At 39.1% G+C, this 19131-nt stretch overlaps 1 protein-coding gene across 2 annotated transcripts; it reads right to left on the bottom strand.

The window, feature by feature from the left end:
- Window positions 1–4861: 4861 nt before the first annotated feature.
- On the bottom strand, window positions 4862–18872 carry LOC123824324 (lysophosphatidic acid receptor 4). Of its 2 annotated transcripts, XM_045847454.1 has the most exons (5): window positions 18625–18872; window positions 17530–17677; window positions 16292–16341; window positions 15225–15326; window positions 4862–8571 (listed from the first exon to the last, which is right to left on the bottom strand). In XM_045847454.1, the coding sequence occupies exon 5, from the start codon at window positions 8491–8493 to the stop codon at window positions 7381–7383; it is 1113 nt and encodes a 370-aa protein (XP_045703410.1). In that variant the 5' UTR covers window positions 8494–8571; window positions 15225–15326; window positions 16292–16341; window positions 17530–17677; window positions 18625–18872; the 3' UTR covers window positions 4862–7380. The 2 variants fall into 2 exon arrangements, with proteins under 2 accessions (XP_045703410.1, XP_045703411.1); XM_045847455.1 differs by lacking the exon at window positions 17530–17677.
- Between the last annotated feature and the right edge of the window lie 259 nt (window positions 18873–19131).

The following is a 19131-nucleotide window of genomic DNA, read 5'->3' as shown; positions in this document are numbered from 1 at the left end:
AGCTTAAGAGTTTTAAACAAGCTCAAGATTTGTATTCTTTCTTTGAGCTCTTCCTTGAATATTTGGAAATATATGTGGGAACCCGTACATTCGGAAAAAAAAAAAAACTCAGAAGGAAAAAAAAATAGTGTAATGAAAGTAGCCTCTTTAGGAAACTAGGTATGTACTTTACCTATTACATTCTCAAAGAAAAATCTTTTGCTCTTCCACATTTAGGTTCTGATTGTAATTAGCATACAGGAATTAGAAAAGATGCACATGGGAAAAAAGGCCCAAAGGATAAATCCAGAGGCAGCAGAGTATGGAACAGAGCCCTAAAGTCATGCAGACCTGGTTTCTCATCCCAGATCTACTACTTTGATTCATTCAAATATTTTACTTGAGTGTCTACTACAAACTACATACTATACTGGACAAAAATACCAACATGCTTGCTGCCCTTGTGGAACTTCGGTTTTTACAGAGTGATGCAGACACAACAAAACAATGAAAAAGAATAATGTCAGAGAGGTCTCCAAAGGTAATAGTAGTATGGTAAAGAGAGCAGAGTAACTGCATATCTACTGTAGAATGGATGATCAGAAGAGAACCCAAATGATGAGAAGTGGCCACCCACATGAAGACCTAATCGAAAAGTATTTTAAGCAGAGAGAACAGCAAAGACAAAGGCCTTAAGACAAGAATAGCTTCATTTTTCAGAATGGAAAGACCAATGTACCTGGAGTTTGAGTACGAAGGAGAGTAGTAAGAGATGAGGTTGGGCAATAGGTAAGGGCCTGATCTTACCTTACTATGGTTACGTGTTGTGTTTCATAAAGACGAACTTACTATGAGACTTTGGGCAAGTTCCTTAATTGTGTCTCAGTTCCTTTACTTATAGAAGAGGTAAGAAGAGTACCTACCTCATAAGAGTGCTGTGAGATAATATACACAAAGCACAGTACCTGACCCATAGTAAGCATTCAATAAATGTGAGTTATTATATTTTAGAGCAAATCTCACTGCAGTCGATTAGGGGTTGGAATCAGACAGCCTGTATTGCAACTGCTGCTTCTGCCACTGATTGGCTGCATGTGTTTGGGTAAGTAACCTCGGCTCTCTAAGCTTCAGTTCTATCATCTAAAATGAGGTCATATGATTTTGTGTGCTACTTCCTGACACATTTTGAGCGTTTGAAATGCATTCATTAATATTGTTATTGTTATTACCCAAACTCTGGTGCTATCTATGTATAAGTGGATATAGGCAGACACATTTGTGGAATATTTTCAAAGGATCTCTGTAACGGCTGAAGGTCCACCAGTAAAAATGCTTTCCTTGTACTTAAGACTCCAACCTGGATAGACAAAGTGATACTAATTAACAACACAGGCTTCAGTGACATACAGAATTGGGATCAAATCAGACTGCCACTTATCATTTATTTCTATGACTATTTTAAGTTTCTTCAGCTTGTTGAGCCTCCATTTTCTCATCTACAGACTATGGTCAATCATAAAGCTTCTCATAGTAGTGTTGTGAAATAATGGACACAAAGTTCTTAGAATATTGTCTAACATTTCCTTATCCATATCAACATTATTAATAAACACAGTTAGTTCTGGCTCAGCATCAATGAGTTTGGAGTTCCAGCCTTAGAACTATCAGGAACCTCAGAGATGACTGATAACCACCTGCTCATTTTACTTACAGGGGAATGCAGGAAGAGGGAGGAAGAGACTGGACCAAGTTCACACAGTGAGTAGAAAAAGTGAAAACTAGTGCTTGATTACAGCACAGACTTAGCATTCAGATCCCTCTATGGTAGCATGTTTTTCCTGGGGAAAAAATGATGGAGAAAGAGAGACAGAGACAGAGACAGAGACAGAGAGAAAGCAAGTGAGCCTCTTGTAGCAGAATGAAACCTCAAGAGAGAGGAGGCTGAGGCCATGACTGGAAGTTTCCTAGGCCTGGATCTCCACTGGCCTCTGCTGTCTCTGTGGCTTGGAAAAGTGCATAAACACCCAAAGGTAGGCAGACTAAGTACCAAAGTTGGACAACTCAGGGCTTTGTAACTCCTTTAAAAACAAGCATTAGAAATGTGATGTTTTACAATCAGAGCTTTCTTGTATTTCCTTACATGCATTGATAAGTATGCCATAAGCTTAATTGAAGTAATTTTCATTACTTACTTAGAGGCATCCTCCTCTTTTTAATGCTTAGGATTTTAAAAGTTTTAATCTTGTCCTGCTGTGGAGCCTGAGATTTGGTTTCAGGTGTGCTTCCTCCTTTACATTCATCTGTTTTGCTCTGTAGCACTGGCTTTCTTTTTTTTTTTTATGTTGTATTGATTATGCTATTACAGTTGCCCCATTTCCCCCCTTCACTCCCCTCCACCCTGTACACTTTCATCTGCCTTATTATTGATACCTTTCAACTTGTTTAATCATTTGTTTTGGATTTCACCTGCTGACTCCAGAAGAAAAGAGCATTTTGTCTGCTGTGATCACCACTGCATCCTTAGCGCTTAGAAGAATGCCTGACACATTTGATGTCCAACAGACTTCTTAAATAAGTAAATAAATTCTGGATCCCTAAAAATACCTGCCCCCTGCCCAGCCAAACTGTTTCCCAAGAATCTCAAACTGCCTTGAACTGGGGTTAATTCTGAAGTTCCAGGATCCCAAATGATGAACGTGACCCATATTTTGGCCTTCATATCACCCACATGAGAAAGGTAACAAGCTGAGCAGTTTGCCTGGCACTAGCAATGGAAGGAGTGAGAGCCTGGTGTAACAAGCTTCTCATCATATGGTTGGAGCTCCTCTATGGTAAGTAGCCACAGGAATCCCCCCAGTCTCAGCCTGTCTGGGTTTCCTCACAGACACTGCACCGGCTCTACTCCTCTGTGTGCCAGGATTCAATGGCTCTCTGGATGTTTGGGAGAGAAGAGCTTCATTCCCAGACACTCAGAGAGGGAAAGTAGCAAAGCACTGGGAATTACCGAATTCCTCAAAAGCCTGAATATAGAGGAAATTTTTACTTAGCAGTCTCTGCTTTGGTTTCCTTATTGAAACAAACCACTTTATATTTTTAAGTATATTTTATTGATTATGCTATCACAGTTGTCCCAGTTTTTAAGAAACATTTCAGCCCTGGCTGGTGTGGCTCAGTGGATTGAATGCTGGCCTGAAAACCAAAGGGTCGCTGGTTCAATTCCCAGTCAGAGCACATGCCTGCACTACAGACCAGGTCCCCAGTAGGGGGTGCGCAGGAGGCAACCACACGTTGATGTTTTCCTCCTGCTTTTTCTCCTTCCTTTCCACTCTCTCTAAAAATAACCAAAATCTTTCTAAAGAAAAAGAACCATGTCATCAAGTCCACAAGAATTAGGAAGTATTTGGGCAAAAGAACCCAAGCCTATATGAAATGAGAACAGATTCCCAGTCACCATGATCAGTTTTGGAAAAGAGGGTTGTCTGGAGGAAGGCAATGAGTTTGACTCAGTGATGTGCAGGGTAATGGTGAAAGAATGGAACAAGAGAGCTGCAGTGCAGAGGCTTTGCCATGACATGAGAGGGGCTGAGGCTCAAGAGATGATTCACCAGGTACCAGTACAGTCATGTCTCCCCATCCTAACCCTGCCTCAGCCCACTGAACTAATTAGACTCCTTTTCGAAAATGCAAACACCAAAGGAGGGATTACCAAAGGAGGGCTTAAAAGCAATGGGTGGAGGGATCAAGCACTCACACATCAGTATAAACCTTTTCAACCTGCCAATGACAGAGGTTTGTTATTGTTTTTTTTTTTTTTACCACTGAGAAGCAGTATTTCTGTAGGTGGACAGAGATGTTAGAAAGGGCCACAGAATAGACAGGTAGAAAGTTTGGTAAACCATAGCAAATATAAGGTGCAAAAAACGAGGTGGGAGGAGGTTAATAGGGATGTGAAACAAATGACATTTTTTTTGGGGGGGGGGACTGGGCCTAGGTCACTCATAACGAAGTACCTATAATTTTTAACAGAGCCTAAGGCTGGTCACACTGCTCATGACAGAAAAAAAGCAGCATTTGCTGTCATCTCCTGGGGAGCCAATACCCAGTGTGGTTTGTGAGACGCCAACACTGCTTTCCCTGAGAGTTAAAAGGTAAGAGAACAGTAACTAGGAATTCCCTGTGCAGCCTCCCTGGGACCACCACCTCTTCTAGTTACTGAGCAGTCGGCTACCTCGCACCTAAATCATCTCCTTGTTGTCTGATCGTCTATTTGTCCCGACTTTCCCCGGGCCTCCCAGTTGTCCTAGGATATTTCAGCAAATCTGAGAAATCAGATTCAAGAATCAGCTTGGCAAAGAAACCCCACAGAAATCCAAGCCAAGTTGGAAAATTCAGAGAAGGTGGTAGTTACTCCTTCAGCTTAATCCCTGAAAAGTCACCCAGGGATTTTCCATTTGCAATTCTGCATTTGCCTCCAGACAGCCTCAAAAAAAAAAAAAAAAGTATGGGAATTTATTTGACATCAAATATACTTTAATAAGTCCTTTCTTAAAGGATGCAGGGAAGACAAAGGAAAGATGCCTCTGGGTGCCCACAAATGAAGGCACAGTTGAATAGTTGACCAAAGTATAACCGCTAGATAATCCAAGTATATTTTATTACATTTAATAAACAATTAAACTCCAAGTCGCAATTATAATGGAATGATTGCTTTTGTTTTTAAATGTAAAATAAGTCAATTTTACATTTAGTTATACATTAAATTTTATTGATTACATTGTTCATGACAAACATTTTTATTATTACCAACTCATATTAATTAAAAAAATGGAAATTAATAAAATAAATTGAAATATGAAAAATTAACCAAAACTAAATACGGAAATTATACAAAAGGAAACTGGTTTATTGATCTAGTTTGTGTCAACTTGGTTAACATATCCCATTAAATGTTTTGCTGCCATCACCCTAAAATGTCATAATTTTGAGAACCAACCAAGGACACAAACAAGAGTTCACACACAGTTTATACTTACAAGAAATGAAAAAGAAAAAATACCAAAAGAAACAAAAACATTATTCATACTTTACTAATTTGATCTTAAAACATAACCTGACAACTGAACTTAACCTAACTTAACCTAATTGAATCTAACTGAGCCTAATGTCTTACATATTCTACCTAGAATGTGTTTTCATAAGACAATGCATGATTATTTTTAGGACTTTAGGTAATGAGGAAAAAAGTAATGTGATTTTGAGGAATTCATTTTTATTACTGTTCTATTTTAGCAATTTTTTTTCAATTAGTTCCTAACCCAGGAACATCTTTAGCAGTTTTTAGAGTTACATAATTCTTATGAATTTTAATTTAAAAGTTTAGTGTTTTCAAGTCTATGTACTATCAGGAAAAAAGGATAAGGAGAGGTTTAAAATTTTGCTCATTGCTTTAAAATTTATACTTTTTGTTGTTTTATGGTTTTTAATATTTTATTCACTTTCTGGTACAAGTTCAGCAACGTATAATATGCATTGTTCCTAGAAGTTTTACTCGAGAAATCTTAGCATTTCTAAATTGCTATATCATCCAGATAGTCTTAAAATTGATTAATGCCCATTTGAAGAATATTTTTGTTTTGTGGTGTTTTCATTTTTTCTGTAGTGTGTATGTGAGCATATTTTTTCCATCACTTCAGATAGAAGCACAGTACATCATCTTTAAAGCTTTATGGTACTCAGAAGTTTTCTTGCAAGTCTCACTATTTTTAAATTTACTTCATCCAATAAATGGTCGAGTTTTTTAAAAAATTGTTGCTTTTGTTGTTCAAGTGAGTTACAAAATAGGTTTTCTCTTCTTTAAAAATACTGATTTTAATTGCCCCTGAACTGGGTACATAGCTGCATTTATGTCCAAAGCATCATATTAATGCTATACCATTTTTCAAGTTTTACAAATGCTTAAAAAATACAAGTTCTAAATTATTCATACTTTTTTTTTCATTTTTGTTGAGGGTTGTTTTGCTTTGAATTGTTTTCCAATTCACACCTCACCTGGGCACAAATTCAGCGGAATTCTACCTATACTGTACTCCAAAATTTCATACAAATTTTTAAATTTAAAGATCCTCAGAAAATAAATAAAACAGTAGTACAAGTGCTAGGAATATCTTTTGCTGTTCTTATTGCTTTTGTAGTTTTTCTGGGTTTTCTGTTTGCTTATTTATGGTTTGTATTGGTTTGATTTGGTTTATGTAATTTTTCAATAAGCTCCCAACCTGGGCACAAATTCAGCAGCCCTGGCTATACTGTGTTCCAAAATTTAGTATGAAAAAATAAGCAATTTAAAGTTACAAAAAATTTAATATGAAAAAATAAGCAATTTACAGTTACAAATCTCTACCTCCCCAAATGATTAATGCAAATTTTAAGAAAGCACTTTTTTTTTGTTTTATTGTTTTTTATGACTTTGTTGTTAATTTCTTGGTTCAATTTGCTCCTAACTGAGACACAAATGAAGCAGCTTTCTGGCTGCATTGTGCTCCACAATTTCACATGGAGGCTATTTTATAGAAACCAGTCCCTCAAACAAAATATTGGAAATGTGAAGAAAAAAGGCTGGTGTTGCTTAGGTTGTTTACGGACATTTGTTGTTTTATGAGATTTGTTGTGCACCTGCCTGAGGCACTTATTTAGCAGCTTCCTGGATTTGATGTTTCATATGAAGTTCTTAATGTAGTGTAAAAAAAGGAAGAACATTTTTAAAAACTGACACAGCCGGTTACTGCAAATGTGTAAATCCAGTTAATTTTCTGTTTCTTCCCATCCATATTCATGCAAACACAATTTAGGTTTCTGCTTTTAACATATGTACAATAAATTTTCCAGCTCTTTTAAACTTGATACATTTCTTATTAATTATTTTAGGCTAAAATATGTTCTTGTGCTAAAATAAACTTGATGAAAATTCAAACAATTCAAACAAAAATATATCAGTAGTAATACAAAATGTTTTTTTTTAAAATACTCCCTGAATTTGTTCTATATTTATAGGCCCAACCTAATTACCAAATATTTTCGGAATGGAAATATCTTTTTAAAAGTTAGAAAGCAATCTCCATATCACCGAAGTCAAGGCCACTGGCCACTTACATAATGCGATACAATGAAATTTCAAACCAGAGGAAGAGTCTGACAACTACTTTTGGTTGTTGTAATTAGTCTTGACCTATAATTATTGAACAAAACAGCATATGTACAGTAAATGTTCAAATAAATGTATCTGACTGTATTTCATTACATTAATCTATTCTCAGTATCATTAGCTTCAAATCTTTCCTCTTATTCATAGCATAGGAAAATAATCATAGGAGAAAACATATTTGGACCTGAAGACAGTTCTCGTACCTAGAAGGTGGATTCCAGCATCAACTCACCACCGTTATGTGTTGTTTGATCACTAACCTCCTCTTGAATAGCTGGAAGGGAAGGTTTTGTGGTCAGAGGTGTTTCAGTCTTAAACAGGGACTCCATCCTGATGTGGGTATTAATGTAGAAGGACTTCTGAAAGGACTCAAGGGTAAAGTAATAGATGAAAGGGTCAAAGCAACAGTTAAGAGTTGCAAGGCACAAGGTGATTGGGTACATAATCTTAGCAAATCTTTCCAAAAAGCAATTGGTAATGGCTTGGGAGCGCACCAGGGCATATAGGAAGAGAACGGAGTTATAGGGGACGAAACAGACCACAAAGACTGCCATATGCACTGTGATCATCTTCAGCACTTTTTTCTTATTGGTCCCAATTTGAGACAGTGTAGCAGGCTTGCGGAGGGTTCTTAGCACCACAGAAGAGCAAGAGACATTCAATATCAGAGGAATGATGAACCCAACGACTTCAATAAATATGGTGATCTTGGACAGGTAAGTCTTCCAGACACGTTTGGAGAAGCCCTCAAAGCAGGTGGTGGTTGCATTGTTGACATTAGTGGTTGAGAACAAAGAAGCGGAAATACCACCACTGAGGACTAGGATCCAGACTCCAGCACACACAATGGCGGAATTCCTCCTGGTCCTAATGGTACGAGATCGGAAGGGATAGACAATGGCCAGGAAACGATCCACGCTAATACAGGTGAGGAAGAGCATGCTCCCATAGATGTTGGTAAGAAATGCAGTCCCAGAGATCTTGCAGAGAGTGTCACCAAAAGGCCAGTGGCGGTTGAAATTGTAAAATATTTTGAAAGGTAGAGTGCAGACAAAGAGCAAATCGGAGAGGGCCAGATTGGTGATGAAAATAGCTGTCTCACTTCTCATTTTCATGCGGAAGCAGAAGACAAACAGAGAAGCACTGTTGGTTATCAGACCCAGGATGAATACAACACTGTAGACAGCACCATTCAGATTGTACTTGAAGGAATCATCAACAATGCAAGTATTATTGGCAGTAGCATTGCCCAACCTGGGTCTGAGGCTTGAATTTAAATCTTGGAATTGGAAGTCAATGAATCTTCTGTCACCCATGGGTTTTTTTTTCAGGAGGCCTGCTGGCTGCAGGGTTCACCACTCTCAGACTAGGGACTAGTAGGAAATGTTTTCCTCCTATGGGAGACAAGATGGAATGATTCGTCATGTCTGCCTTCCATCCATGTTTTCTGAGGAGTAACAGATACGCTGTCTATCCAGATTGGAAATAACAATTAATTTGCTTTGACAAGCACCTTTTGAGTACCTACCATACACTATAAAGTACTATAAGAGTATGTTGCAGGAGTGGAAGAGATCCCACTCATTACAGTCACTGCAATACTATGGCATTGTGATAAACAGGAATGAGGTGTTGTGGTTACATCTCAAGGCGAGAGATCAAGGCCAGGGGTGTGGGAAGACAGACTCTGATAGTTAACACTAACATTTTGAAATTTATATGGTGCTTCTTAGCTTGCAAAACAATCTTTATTTGATTCCCACAAAAACACCATAAGGTAGGCAAGACAGGAATCATTACCATATCACAGAAGCAGAACCTGAGGCTTATGTAATTCACAATTATAATAATGTCAAAATTGGAATGTACAAATGACATAGTCAGAACCAGAATTCAGGTTGCTTTTATTCCTAACCAAATAATTGTTAAACTACTCTACATTATATTGTCTGCTCTCCAATATTGTTAAACTTCATTGCCTCAGTATTATTTTCATTGCATAAGACTACAAATGGATATGAGACCTCTGAAACATGCTCTTTAAAAGGTGGAAACTGCCCTGGCTGGTGAGGCTCAGTGCTGTGGCTTGAGCCAGCCTGCAAACCAAACTGTCGCTGGTTCGATTCCTAGTCAGGGCACATGCCTGGGCTGCGGGCCAGGTCCCCAGTAGGGGATGTGCAATAGGCAACCACACATGGTTGTGTGGTTGGGATGTTTCTCTCCCTCCCTTCCCCTGGCCTAAAAATAAATAAATAAAATCTTTTAAGAAACTTTAAAGTGGAGACTAAACTCCTGAAGTACCATATTTTGCCATTGTAGTGTGCCATTGTAGTGTAGTGTATACTGCGCACCACATTTTGGGGGCCAAACTTTCAGGAAAAAATCTCTCATTTTAATTTTTTAATTCAATTTTATATTTATTTATATTTAGGAACAAAACTGAGTATCAGATTCCAGGGTATTATTTTGCATATGGGCATCATCTAGTGAACCGAAGTTACATTTTTAATGGATAAGCATAAATAAAAGAATTGAAAAACATTTAAATAAATACAGAATTAGTAGTACCTGTGTATAATGTGCATCCTTATTTTTCCTCAAAAATTTGGGCAAGGAAGTGCACATTACACATGGCAAGAGACAGCAAATTGTTGATTCACCTTTTTCTTCTAAAACATGATTTCAGAGAATAGGGATGCCCCAGTTCATTAAAAGTTCCAGGTAAAAGTGTTTTCACTGTATCACACTGCCTTTCTAGAGAGAGAATTCAAATTAACAGTCTCAGCATTTCCCTCTTGCAGATTGTGGTCCCCTTTCCAAGCTTCTCTCGTGCTAAACCCTAAGCCTGGATATCTGCCTTCTCCCTCTCCCACTGCCCATTCCATCAGTTACTTTCATGCCCTCAGCTCCTAAGACGGCCCCAGTCAATAAAGCCTTTTCTGGTGAATACAAGAGAAATGTATTCTGAACAGGCCAGTTATGTGCCCTCTGCCTGCCACCACTTGTACATGGAGCAGTCATTGACTTAATCATCGCTGTTGAGTGTCCAACCCAACATCGTTCAAAGCTGCATATAGAAATCTTACTAACATTCTCCTAGATCAACAGCTGCCAATGGACAAGGACTGTCTTTTGAATGTTCTGTATGTCCCTATGGACAAGCAGCTGCTAAACAAATTCTTTTGAATGAGGAGGATATGGGATAAAAGTGGTCTTTGTTCTCTGATATACCCAGTAATGGGTTTTTACATGATTATATTTTAAAATGGAAAGGCATTTTTTTTGAAGCGATTCTTCTTTATGTCACTCTTTCCTTCCAGCTCCCAGGGAACAGGCCAAAGATCATTTCTATATAAAAAAGAAGGGAGTGGATGGGAGAACCTGCCAGATGTATAGAGGCCTCAAGTCGTTTCAGGGTTTGGCTTGAGAAGAAAAAATGACTTGAGAAAAATAATTCACTCACTGCAGTGCCTACAGGGAGAGATGACCTCGGATAATACAGGGTGCAAAGCAGCATTGTCATTTTTCATAGCTGAAGTTTTCACGTTCAAATTGGGAACTTGCTATTCCTGATTTCCCATTAAACAAATCTCTATGGAGTGCTTCCCCTGAGCCTAACACAGCACTAAGGTCATGTTCCTTCTTGACCATTTTAACTCAGGAGCCCAGCACAAATTTGCCAGAAGCAACTTTGATATACAGAAGCAGGAGCTAAAACAAGCAAGGTCCAGGATGGGGGGAAAAAGCCAGATGAAGAAGTAGGAAAAATAGGTGGGGCGAGCAGAGAGGAGAGGGGAAAAGGAAGTAGCACAGAAAGAAAAACTGGGGAATTGAGAGAAAGAGAAGAAAAGGTGGGGAAAAAAAGATGTTGCTGGATAGAGGTCAGTGCTGCCATCTATTTGTATTCAGGGCTGTTTCTGCTTCTCAAGGACTCCAATCCCATCCTCTCTATCTTGCTTTAGCTCACTCATTTCAGCTTTCTCAGGCAGAACAGTATGCAATTCCTATGCCTAAGGCCACTGAAGCTGATCAGGAAAACACAGGAAGAGACTGGGAAAATGCAGTCAATGGATTTCATACACTACTTTGGGAGCTGTAGACACAAGTTTCTGCACGTGGTTTCACCAATGAGATGGCAGAAACAAAAAGGAAATGGCAAACTTGTCAACGGCTTAAACCACTTATATACTATTTTAACACCCCTACTCACTACCCTAGTCTAGAGATCTTTTTTTAATTGTTGGAAGAAATCAAGACTTGACTGGTGTAGGTCAGTGGGTTGGGTGTCCTCTAGTGAACCGAAACGGTCACCGGTTCGATTCCCAGTCAGGTCACATGCCTGGGTTGCGGGCCAGGTCCCCAGTAGGGGACGCGCAAGAGGCAACCACCCAGTGATGTTTCTCTCGCAAATCATTTCTCTCCCACTCTTTCTTTCTCCCTTCGCCCCCTCTCTAAAAATAAATAAATTCTTTTTCAAAAAGAATGAGATCAAGATAGTCAAAAATATCCCTCTAATACAGTTACACAATCTTAAAAAATCACAGGACTGCAAAATCCAACATTAAAACCAAGCTTTTTTCACTAAGATGTTCTTGCACCTGCCTTCTATAATAGGTACTGCCAATAAGTTTATTTATTTGGAAAATGCTTTCATAATAGAAGCCTTTTCACCCCTTCCCAAAGTCCCTCCAGTCTGCCCACTGGTGACCCATTTACACAGCATGCTTCTAGCTCACTGACTACGTATTATTTTGTGCCGCCCGAGATGATGTGTTTGAAATAGGTGAGCTCTGTCTCCTCGCTTTTCCATTCAGTTTTATGTCTCCCAGAATGTATGCGCTATGCCCACAACAGGCAGTCTGCAAATGTCTGATACTTCTGCTTTGCTGCCTTGAGTAACCAAATAGTGTGGGAGAAAAAGGACCACAGACAAGAAAGCATTACAGTGTCAATCCTGAAGAGAGGGCATGGGAAACTGCCACTAAGGCCCTATTCATAGCTTTCCCTTGTTTGAACACACAGCACCTTTGCTGTCTAGCAGGGAGGGTGTGGTCCTGGGCCTTAACACAGCACTGGAAGCAAGGAGTTCTATTTCCGACTCAGAAACTGGTTCACTCTGTAACTTGGCTATACAGTTTCTCTTCCCTGTATAAACATACCTCTAAGCCTCACGGCTGAGGTTAGGAAGATTCAACAGGACTTATGAAGAGCTTTATGAGCTTGCCACTATTCAGTTCTCCCTAACCACAAAGAAACATCACAGAAGCGTGTTTCCTTCTCACTCCACAACTAGACACCTACTACTGTCTTTCTTGGTGTGCTGAACTTCACATTGGCAACACATGCTTCTCCTCACACCACACACACTTTACATCTCAGAGAGCCCCTCTTGAGTTTCAGCCTTAACAACACAATTTTCACATAACGAGACAATCCAAGAGGGTGCTCCAAAGGAATATTTCCCACTGAGCAATGCTTAAAAAAAATCAGAGAGGTATTTGGCTCTTAAGCTGATTCTGAAGAAGAATCAACAACATTCTTCAAGAAACAAGTTCTCTTTTCTGACTGGCTTCCTCGCTTTTCTGAAAAGAAGAAAAAAAACCCAACAGTGTTTTTTAACCACCGATGGGTTTTTAGATTTTCCTAAATGGCTAACATATTGTGCACTGAATGGAGGCAAAGGGCCAACTCTTGAGCTTCAGATGAGATCAAGAAGAAAAAATAGGCTGACGCAATTAATTACATCTTCCACTGCAAGTAGCACTACACTATTGTCTTGTGAAGACCTTTGCGGCCAATTATTCCAACAATTAATCACCTAGAGGAGTCGGAGTGCTGGGTGGGTGTATTTTCATTGACAATGGACAGGAAGCAGGTCACCTCAAGGCTGACCAAAGAGAAATCTGACCCCCAATGAATTTTTAACTCTGACCTACACATATGGAGCCAATTCGGACAGTTCATGCTAATGTTCACAATTTTGTTCTTTTTAAAAATATTTCTCATGTTAAAGAAACATACCTTGTTTGGGGTCTTTGGGACTCTTGGAGGAAGTGGCATTAAACTTTTGGTCCTATAAAAATGAATACTTAAATCATTTCACTTTACTAATGCTAACCTTTCACATGATACATTGAAAACAAAGCTCTAGCCCTGGCTGGTGTGGCTCAGTGGATTGAGCTCTGGCCTATGAACCGAAAGGTTGCTGGTTCGATTCCTGGTCAGGCAACTGTTTGATGTTTCTTTCACACATCGATGTTTCTCTCCCTCTCCTTCTCCCGCCCTTCTCCTCTCTCTGAAAACACATAAATAAAATCTTTAAAGAAAAAGAAGACAAAGCTCTAAATTCTGTCACATGCCCAGTGGCCTAGAAAGGCTGGCTTGCTTGTTCCCTACAGAAGATAGTCCAGAGATCAAAAAAAACAAAAACAAAAACAAAAAACAAGGCTTGAAAGCATAGTATACTCAAATTCTCATGCTTTGCTCCCTTTTTCATGAGCCTGGGTCAGACCAGAGTGCTGATTCCCAGAGCATTTCCTCTTTCTGCTCTGGTTGGCCGCTTAGGAACATCGACACAATGGTTTTCAGAGGAAGCTGAAACCTATTGTATCCTTGCCTATAAATATCTAGCAGTGAAGCAAACTAAAAAATACAAAAATGTTGCAACAAGTACAGATCCAAACCATCATGCTGGTGTAATGGGGGATATGCACACACTGTTGCTCCTCAAGGGGCAGCTGCTTACGGATACGACTCCAAGTCACAGGGACAGGTCACCATCATCCGTGTGGTCCCAGCTGATGTAACTATGCACTGGTTGCTGTTCCTCAATCATTTTCAAAATACAACCCAGCCTTATGACATTACATAAGGAGGAAGCCATAGGTAAAAATTTCACCTGTGCTGGCAAATTGATCTGTATCCCGTCTCATTTCAAACAAGCCTCCCTGTGTGTCAGATGTTTAGAGTGACATTGGTTCATAAAACTGTATAGGTTTCAAGTGCATAATTCTATGATACATCACGTGTATGTTGTACTGTGTGTTCGCCACCCCAGAGCAAGTCTCCCTCCGTCACCATTTGTCCCCCCTTTACCTTCTTCTATCTCCTGTCACCCCCTTTCCCTCTGGTCATCACCATGCTGTTATCTGTGTCCATGAGTTGTTGTTGTTTTGTTTGGTTTTTTGGGTTTTTTTTTGGATTAACCTCTTCAGACAACAGACTGACAGCCTTATTTAGTTTTGATGCAAGAAATATTCTTCTAAAAATGGCTTCTCTACACTGAATTCGCTTGGCACTGAGATGACTACGGCTGTTTTGCCCCCCTCCACACTTTGTTTGAGAAAGGCAGGACACCTACACAGGCTTTCATATGAGCAAATTCTATTCTCACAGATTAACCTGATTTTTTTCCCACCAAAATGTACTCCAGCCTCCCACTAACCTGATGACAGAGTCTAATCTTTAGAAAATAATATGGTTTAGTCCTCAACATGAGAGGGCCAAAGATTGCATCAACCCTCCTAAAGTAGAATTTCCCCTAGCAGTTAGTTATAGAGTAAGACAACTGCAGAGAAATTGCTCAACCTAATATTATGAAACTGTCTTGAGACAATATATCATCTCAGCAGAAGCCTCAGATCTTTGGGGAAAAAGTTTGGGTGTTCCTGTATTTCCAAGTTCTGTGAGGCTCATACATGCCAACGAGGAATTCGGCTTTACAGATTTTGGATAGGAAAATTAGTTACCAATTTGCATACTGGTTCATCTGACATTACTGGATACTGATCCTGATAATATGAATAAAGACCATGTCTCCCATCTTGTCAGGGATGCACCAGTGGCACAGAGGCTTAAACCAAGGAATCAATTTTTTGTCTACACCGGAATTGCCTGGGTGAGAATACACAATTACAACTGCTCCATCCATTCCTGATTTGGGGATTAGATAATCTGTAATGAACTGGAAGTACTGGTTACAAAAAAAAAGTTGAAGAATAAACTTAAGAATTTTGGAGGAAGCTATTACCAGGAGATTGGTACTCACCGCATTAGTTTAAACCAAATTCTGGCACCAATTTTATCTCAGACTTGGGTAATCAATGAACTTTCTGGAGGTACTGTAGTTAGGGATTTCTTCCAATGGATTCTGTGAAACAGAATTTGTCACAATAGTGTGACATGGAAAGAACTTTTCAATAAAATGTATGTCAAGCTCATAGGGTAAAAAAGTATTATATGATATAAATCAAAGTAAATGACAGTCAACATATTTTTAAATGGTATCTAAATGTTTTGGATTTCATTATTACAGAGCTTCAGATAACATTTTCTTTTCCAAACCTGCCACTACTGTGCTAGATTTTCTTAGTTATATTAATAAGCATAAAGTCTATGAGTCTGTATAACCTATAATCATCTAAAGATAACAAATGACAAAAGGCATCAAAATGCTTTCTCCACTGCCATCAGGCGATACATTACATTAAAAATTACTGAACAAAGGAGATTTCTTTGTTTGTCCTGAAGTTATGTTGGTTCTTTGTTCTCTCTTTCTTTTCTTTTCCCCTGGCAACAACTGTTACAATTGGGCATGAGCCTTGATAAGGGGACAGGAAAGAAAACTGGAACAACAGGTGGAGACCCCACACTGCCCTGTCTCCAACCTTAACTCCCACTCCAGTTCAATTTATTTCTCCCCTGACCTACAGTGACAGGGGTGAGGCTTCAATGACTGGGCGTTGTTAGCACACTGACAATCACTGCTGCCTCTCCCAGGGTGGACTAGGCCTACCCAACAAAGCAGGCCTATGGCATCCTCAAATCATAACTCTGCACCAAAACTTGTATCCAACCAGAGACAGTTGGCAATTCTCCCAAGTAACACCTGCATTTGAACCCTACTCCTTTACTGCCTGTAAAGCACAGTCATCTGCCAGTGCCAAACTTACATAATGTTCACATCTCAACCTCTCCTGAACAAAGGGGGGGGGCTAAGCAAAGTGGACTGCTAAATAATCCTGCAACTCTCCTGAAGTATTTTTTTTCGAATTTAAGAGAGCCAAAATAAAAATAATAAAGTCATGAGACAATTGAAAATATATTTGATACCACCTTAATATTGAGGAGAATTGGTTTTCACACCCCTCCAGAGAGCAATATTCCTGGAATAAAATGAATATAATTTTACTGGTTTATCTTAAAGGAAGACAGAAACATGAACATTTCTTTCTTTGATGGCTTTCCCAATTGATACAGATTATAAAGAAAACTTTTATTTGGAATCCAAGCAGATTTGGAATTTCAAATAACTGGAAGCTTTCAAATTTGTTATTCATTCAATACAGCCACGTCCAGCCCCATCACTAGCTGTGTGAGAGCAACTCACAATTCCTTTGTGGACCTCAGTTTATTTTCTCCTTCCACCTTTTGCCTTAATTGACAGCAGCCTTCAACTGGTGCCATGGCCTCGCTGACCCCTTCACTCAGTTATTTTCACCTGCTCCCACTTGTCATTGCAAAAAAGAAAATTAATCCCTCAAAGTGTGAGGTAAGGGGAATTAATTTTTATTAGACTCAATGAAATTGTGGATAGATTTATTTCACTTATGTTAATCGAGGTATAATTGACATACAATGTTACATTAGCTTTAGGTGTGCAACATAATGAGTGGATATTTGTATTTATTGCAAAGTGATCACCACAATAAGTCTGTCATGTATAGTTTAGGTCCTTTTTACTATCAGAAGTAAATATTAATTAGTGCCAGAAGCTAACTCACAGATCAGGAAGCCATTTATATTCTAAAGTTTCCCTAATGCCCTCATTTTTCTCATGCTCTGTCTGTAGGCTCATAGCAGTAGACTTATCAGCTCTGTCAAGGTTTAATCCTCAACCTTTGCTACCTGTTCTCCAGTCACCTAGTCACCCCTCTCCCTCAACATATAAGGCTATATAAGGCTATCAAATTACTTCAGAACAGAACTCTATAAAATCAGTAGACTTGTCCTATGCCTTGTTTTGATAAAAATTACTTATCCACTAAAAATGAGGCTGGATTCGCAGGGGTAGGTGACCTCCTATTATGCTCCCCATTTTCAGTCATAACATTCACAAATACATTATAGGTTTTCTTTTCCTTCCCCGTTAAGAAGACCAAGGAGCAGACCAAGACATGATAACCACATACACAGGAAAATGGCAGCTACACAATTAGGCCCTGACCACACCACAGCAAGGGCCACAGTTCTCATGCATTTTTCCCTCAAAGGGAATGGAATAAATGAGGCTCTAACTAAGCTTGGCCTGAGTGTTGTTGTTAGGCAACTTCCCAGTCCTCTCTTTAACTTACAGAGAGTACACATTCTGAAAGGCTGGTCTGATTGTTCCAATAGGGCTTTCATTCGCATCTCTGATTGGCAGGAGATGCTTTAGAGTGCAGACGCCATCAAGTTTATCAGCTGAACTCATCCTTTTTAGCAGGGGTGTAAACTTTTCATCTGCGACAAGGAAAAAGGATTGAAAAATCTATGTTGATGGGAAACGCTGTTTGGAAGTTTGTTCTGAAAAATAAACACGTTTCAAAGGCACTGAATAATCTGGACCTTAGGTTATTATTGTTATCTTCATGTTAGGCCAGGAAAAAGAAAGATGGTAATTTGGTAGGGTAGCCAAGTGAATAACCCCAAACAAACTCTGAAATGTTCGAAGATTTGGATTTGTCTGGTTTTGTCCATGCTGGAATAATGACGAATTACATTTCTACATTTCCTGAAACAAAGTGACTGAAATACAATATTTATCAATTCAACAAGATCTTGTTGCTAAAAATCTTAAAAATATTCAGGATATACAAGGAGAGAATTTTAAATATGTCACATTATTGCATTTGTATAAAAACAGCAATTCATTTCACATATAATAGCAAATTCAATTTATGCCAGAATTAGTCTTTCATTAAATTATGTTTCTTTTTTTATAGTCAAGTTCATGAATTATTCAATATAGCAAATGTCACATTCTTCATAAATCAATTAAGCATCAAAGGCAAGCCCCATATACTTTGACTAGAAGAAACCTCATCATAATAGGAGCCACATTAGCTCACAATCAGTTGCAAACCAAAGAAATATAAAGCAAGCCAAAAGAATTTCTAAGCTCCACTCTGTGATTTTAAGTCGGCTCTCTAGGACAACTATGTTTACATAAATCAAGAGCCTGAAAATCCTGTATCTTCTCCACTGAAACAATATTATTGCCAAAACAATAGAAATTTTGGGGGTTTTGGTTTGTTTGTTTTTTACCATTCAACACGACGATCTGTTCAGCACTTCAGAGTTGAAATCTAACTTCTTTCCCGGAACACTCAAAGCGTTTCCACTGAAGTTTGTTACGCCGTCCCCCCACCCACAAACGCCCAAATCAAATCTTTCTCAAAGAGACTTACCCCAAGAAAGAGTGTGCTAGATGAGTGTGTTCATGCCTGTAGAAAATTAGCTAATAAACATGTGAAAGGGCAACTCGCACTTTAAAAGTGCGTATTTTAATCCATTATTTTTTTTTTAACAGGGAAAGGTTAGCCCAGCCCAAAGTAGCAGACTCTGGGCTGCCGCAGCTTCTTACAGCAAACCGCTCATTCTGAAAATGTGAGCTTATTTACATCTATCTCTTTCCCTTTGTTAAGGAATGGCCCTCTTGAATGCTGCAGCCGGCATGCCTTTAACAAACCGGACACAAGAAAAGGCCCAAACTCCCGGCTGAAGCTGAGGGCCGGGGGAACTTCTGGGGGTCTCAAAAGGAAATGCTTTTCATTGGATAAGGAGGCATTATTAGGAGCCGAGACCCCGCCCAATCCCCTGTGCTCCATCGTTCCCTTAGTCACCAATCACTGGACTGAAGTTTTTCCTTAAAGAGCATTGCCCAGGAAAAGTAGTTTTCACAGTCAAGAATTAGC

Source organism: Phyllostomus hastatus, unplaced genomic scaffold (assembly GCF_019186645.2).
Source record: "Phyllostomus hastatus isolate PE091 unplaced genomic scaffold, TTU_PhHast_1.1 phas_contig_551, whole genome shotgun sequence".
NCBI lineage: Eukaryota > Metazoa > Chordata > Mammalia > Chiroptera > Phyllostomidae > Phyllostomus > Phyllostomus hastatus.
This window is presented reverse-complemented; position numbering and strand designations above follow the sequence as displayed.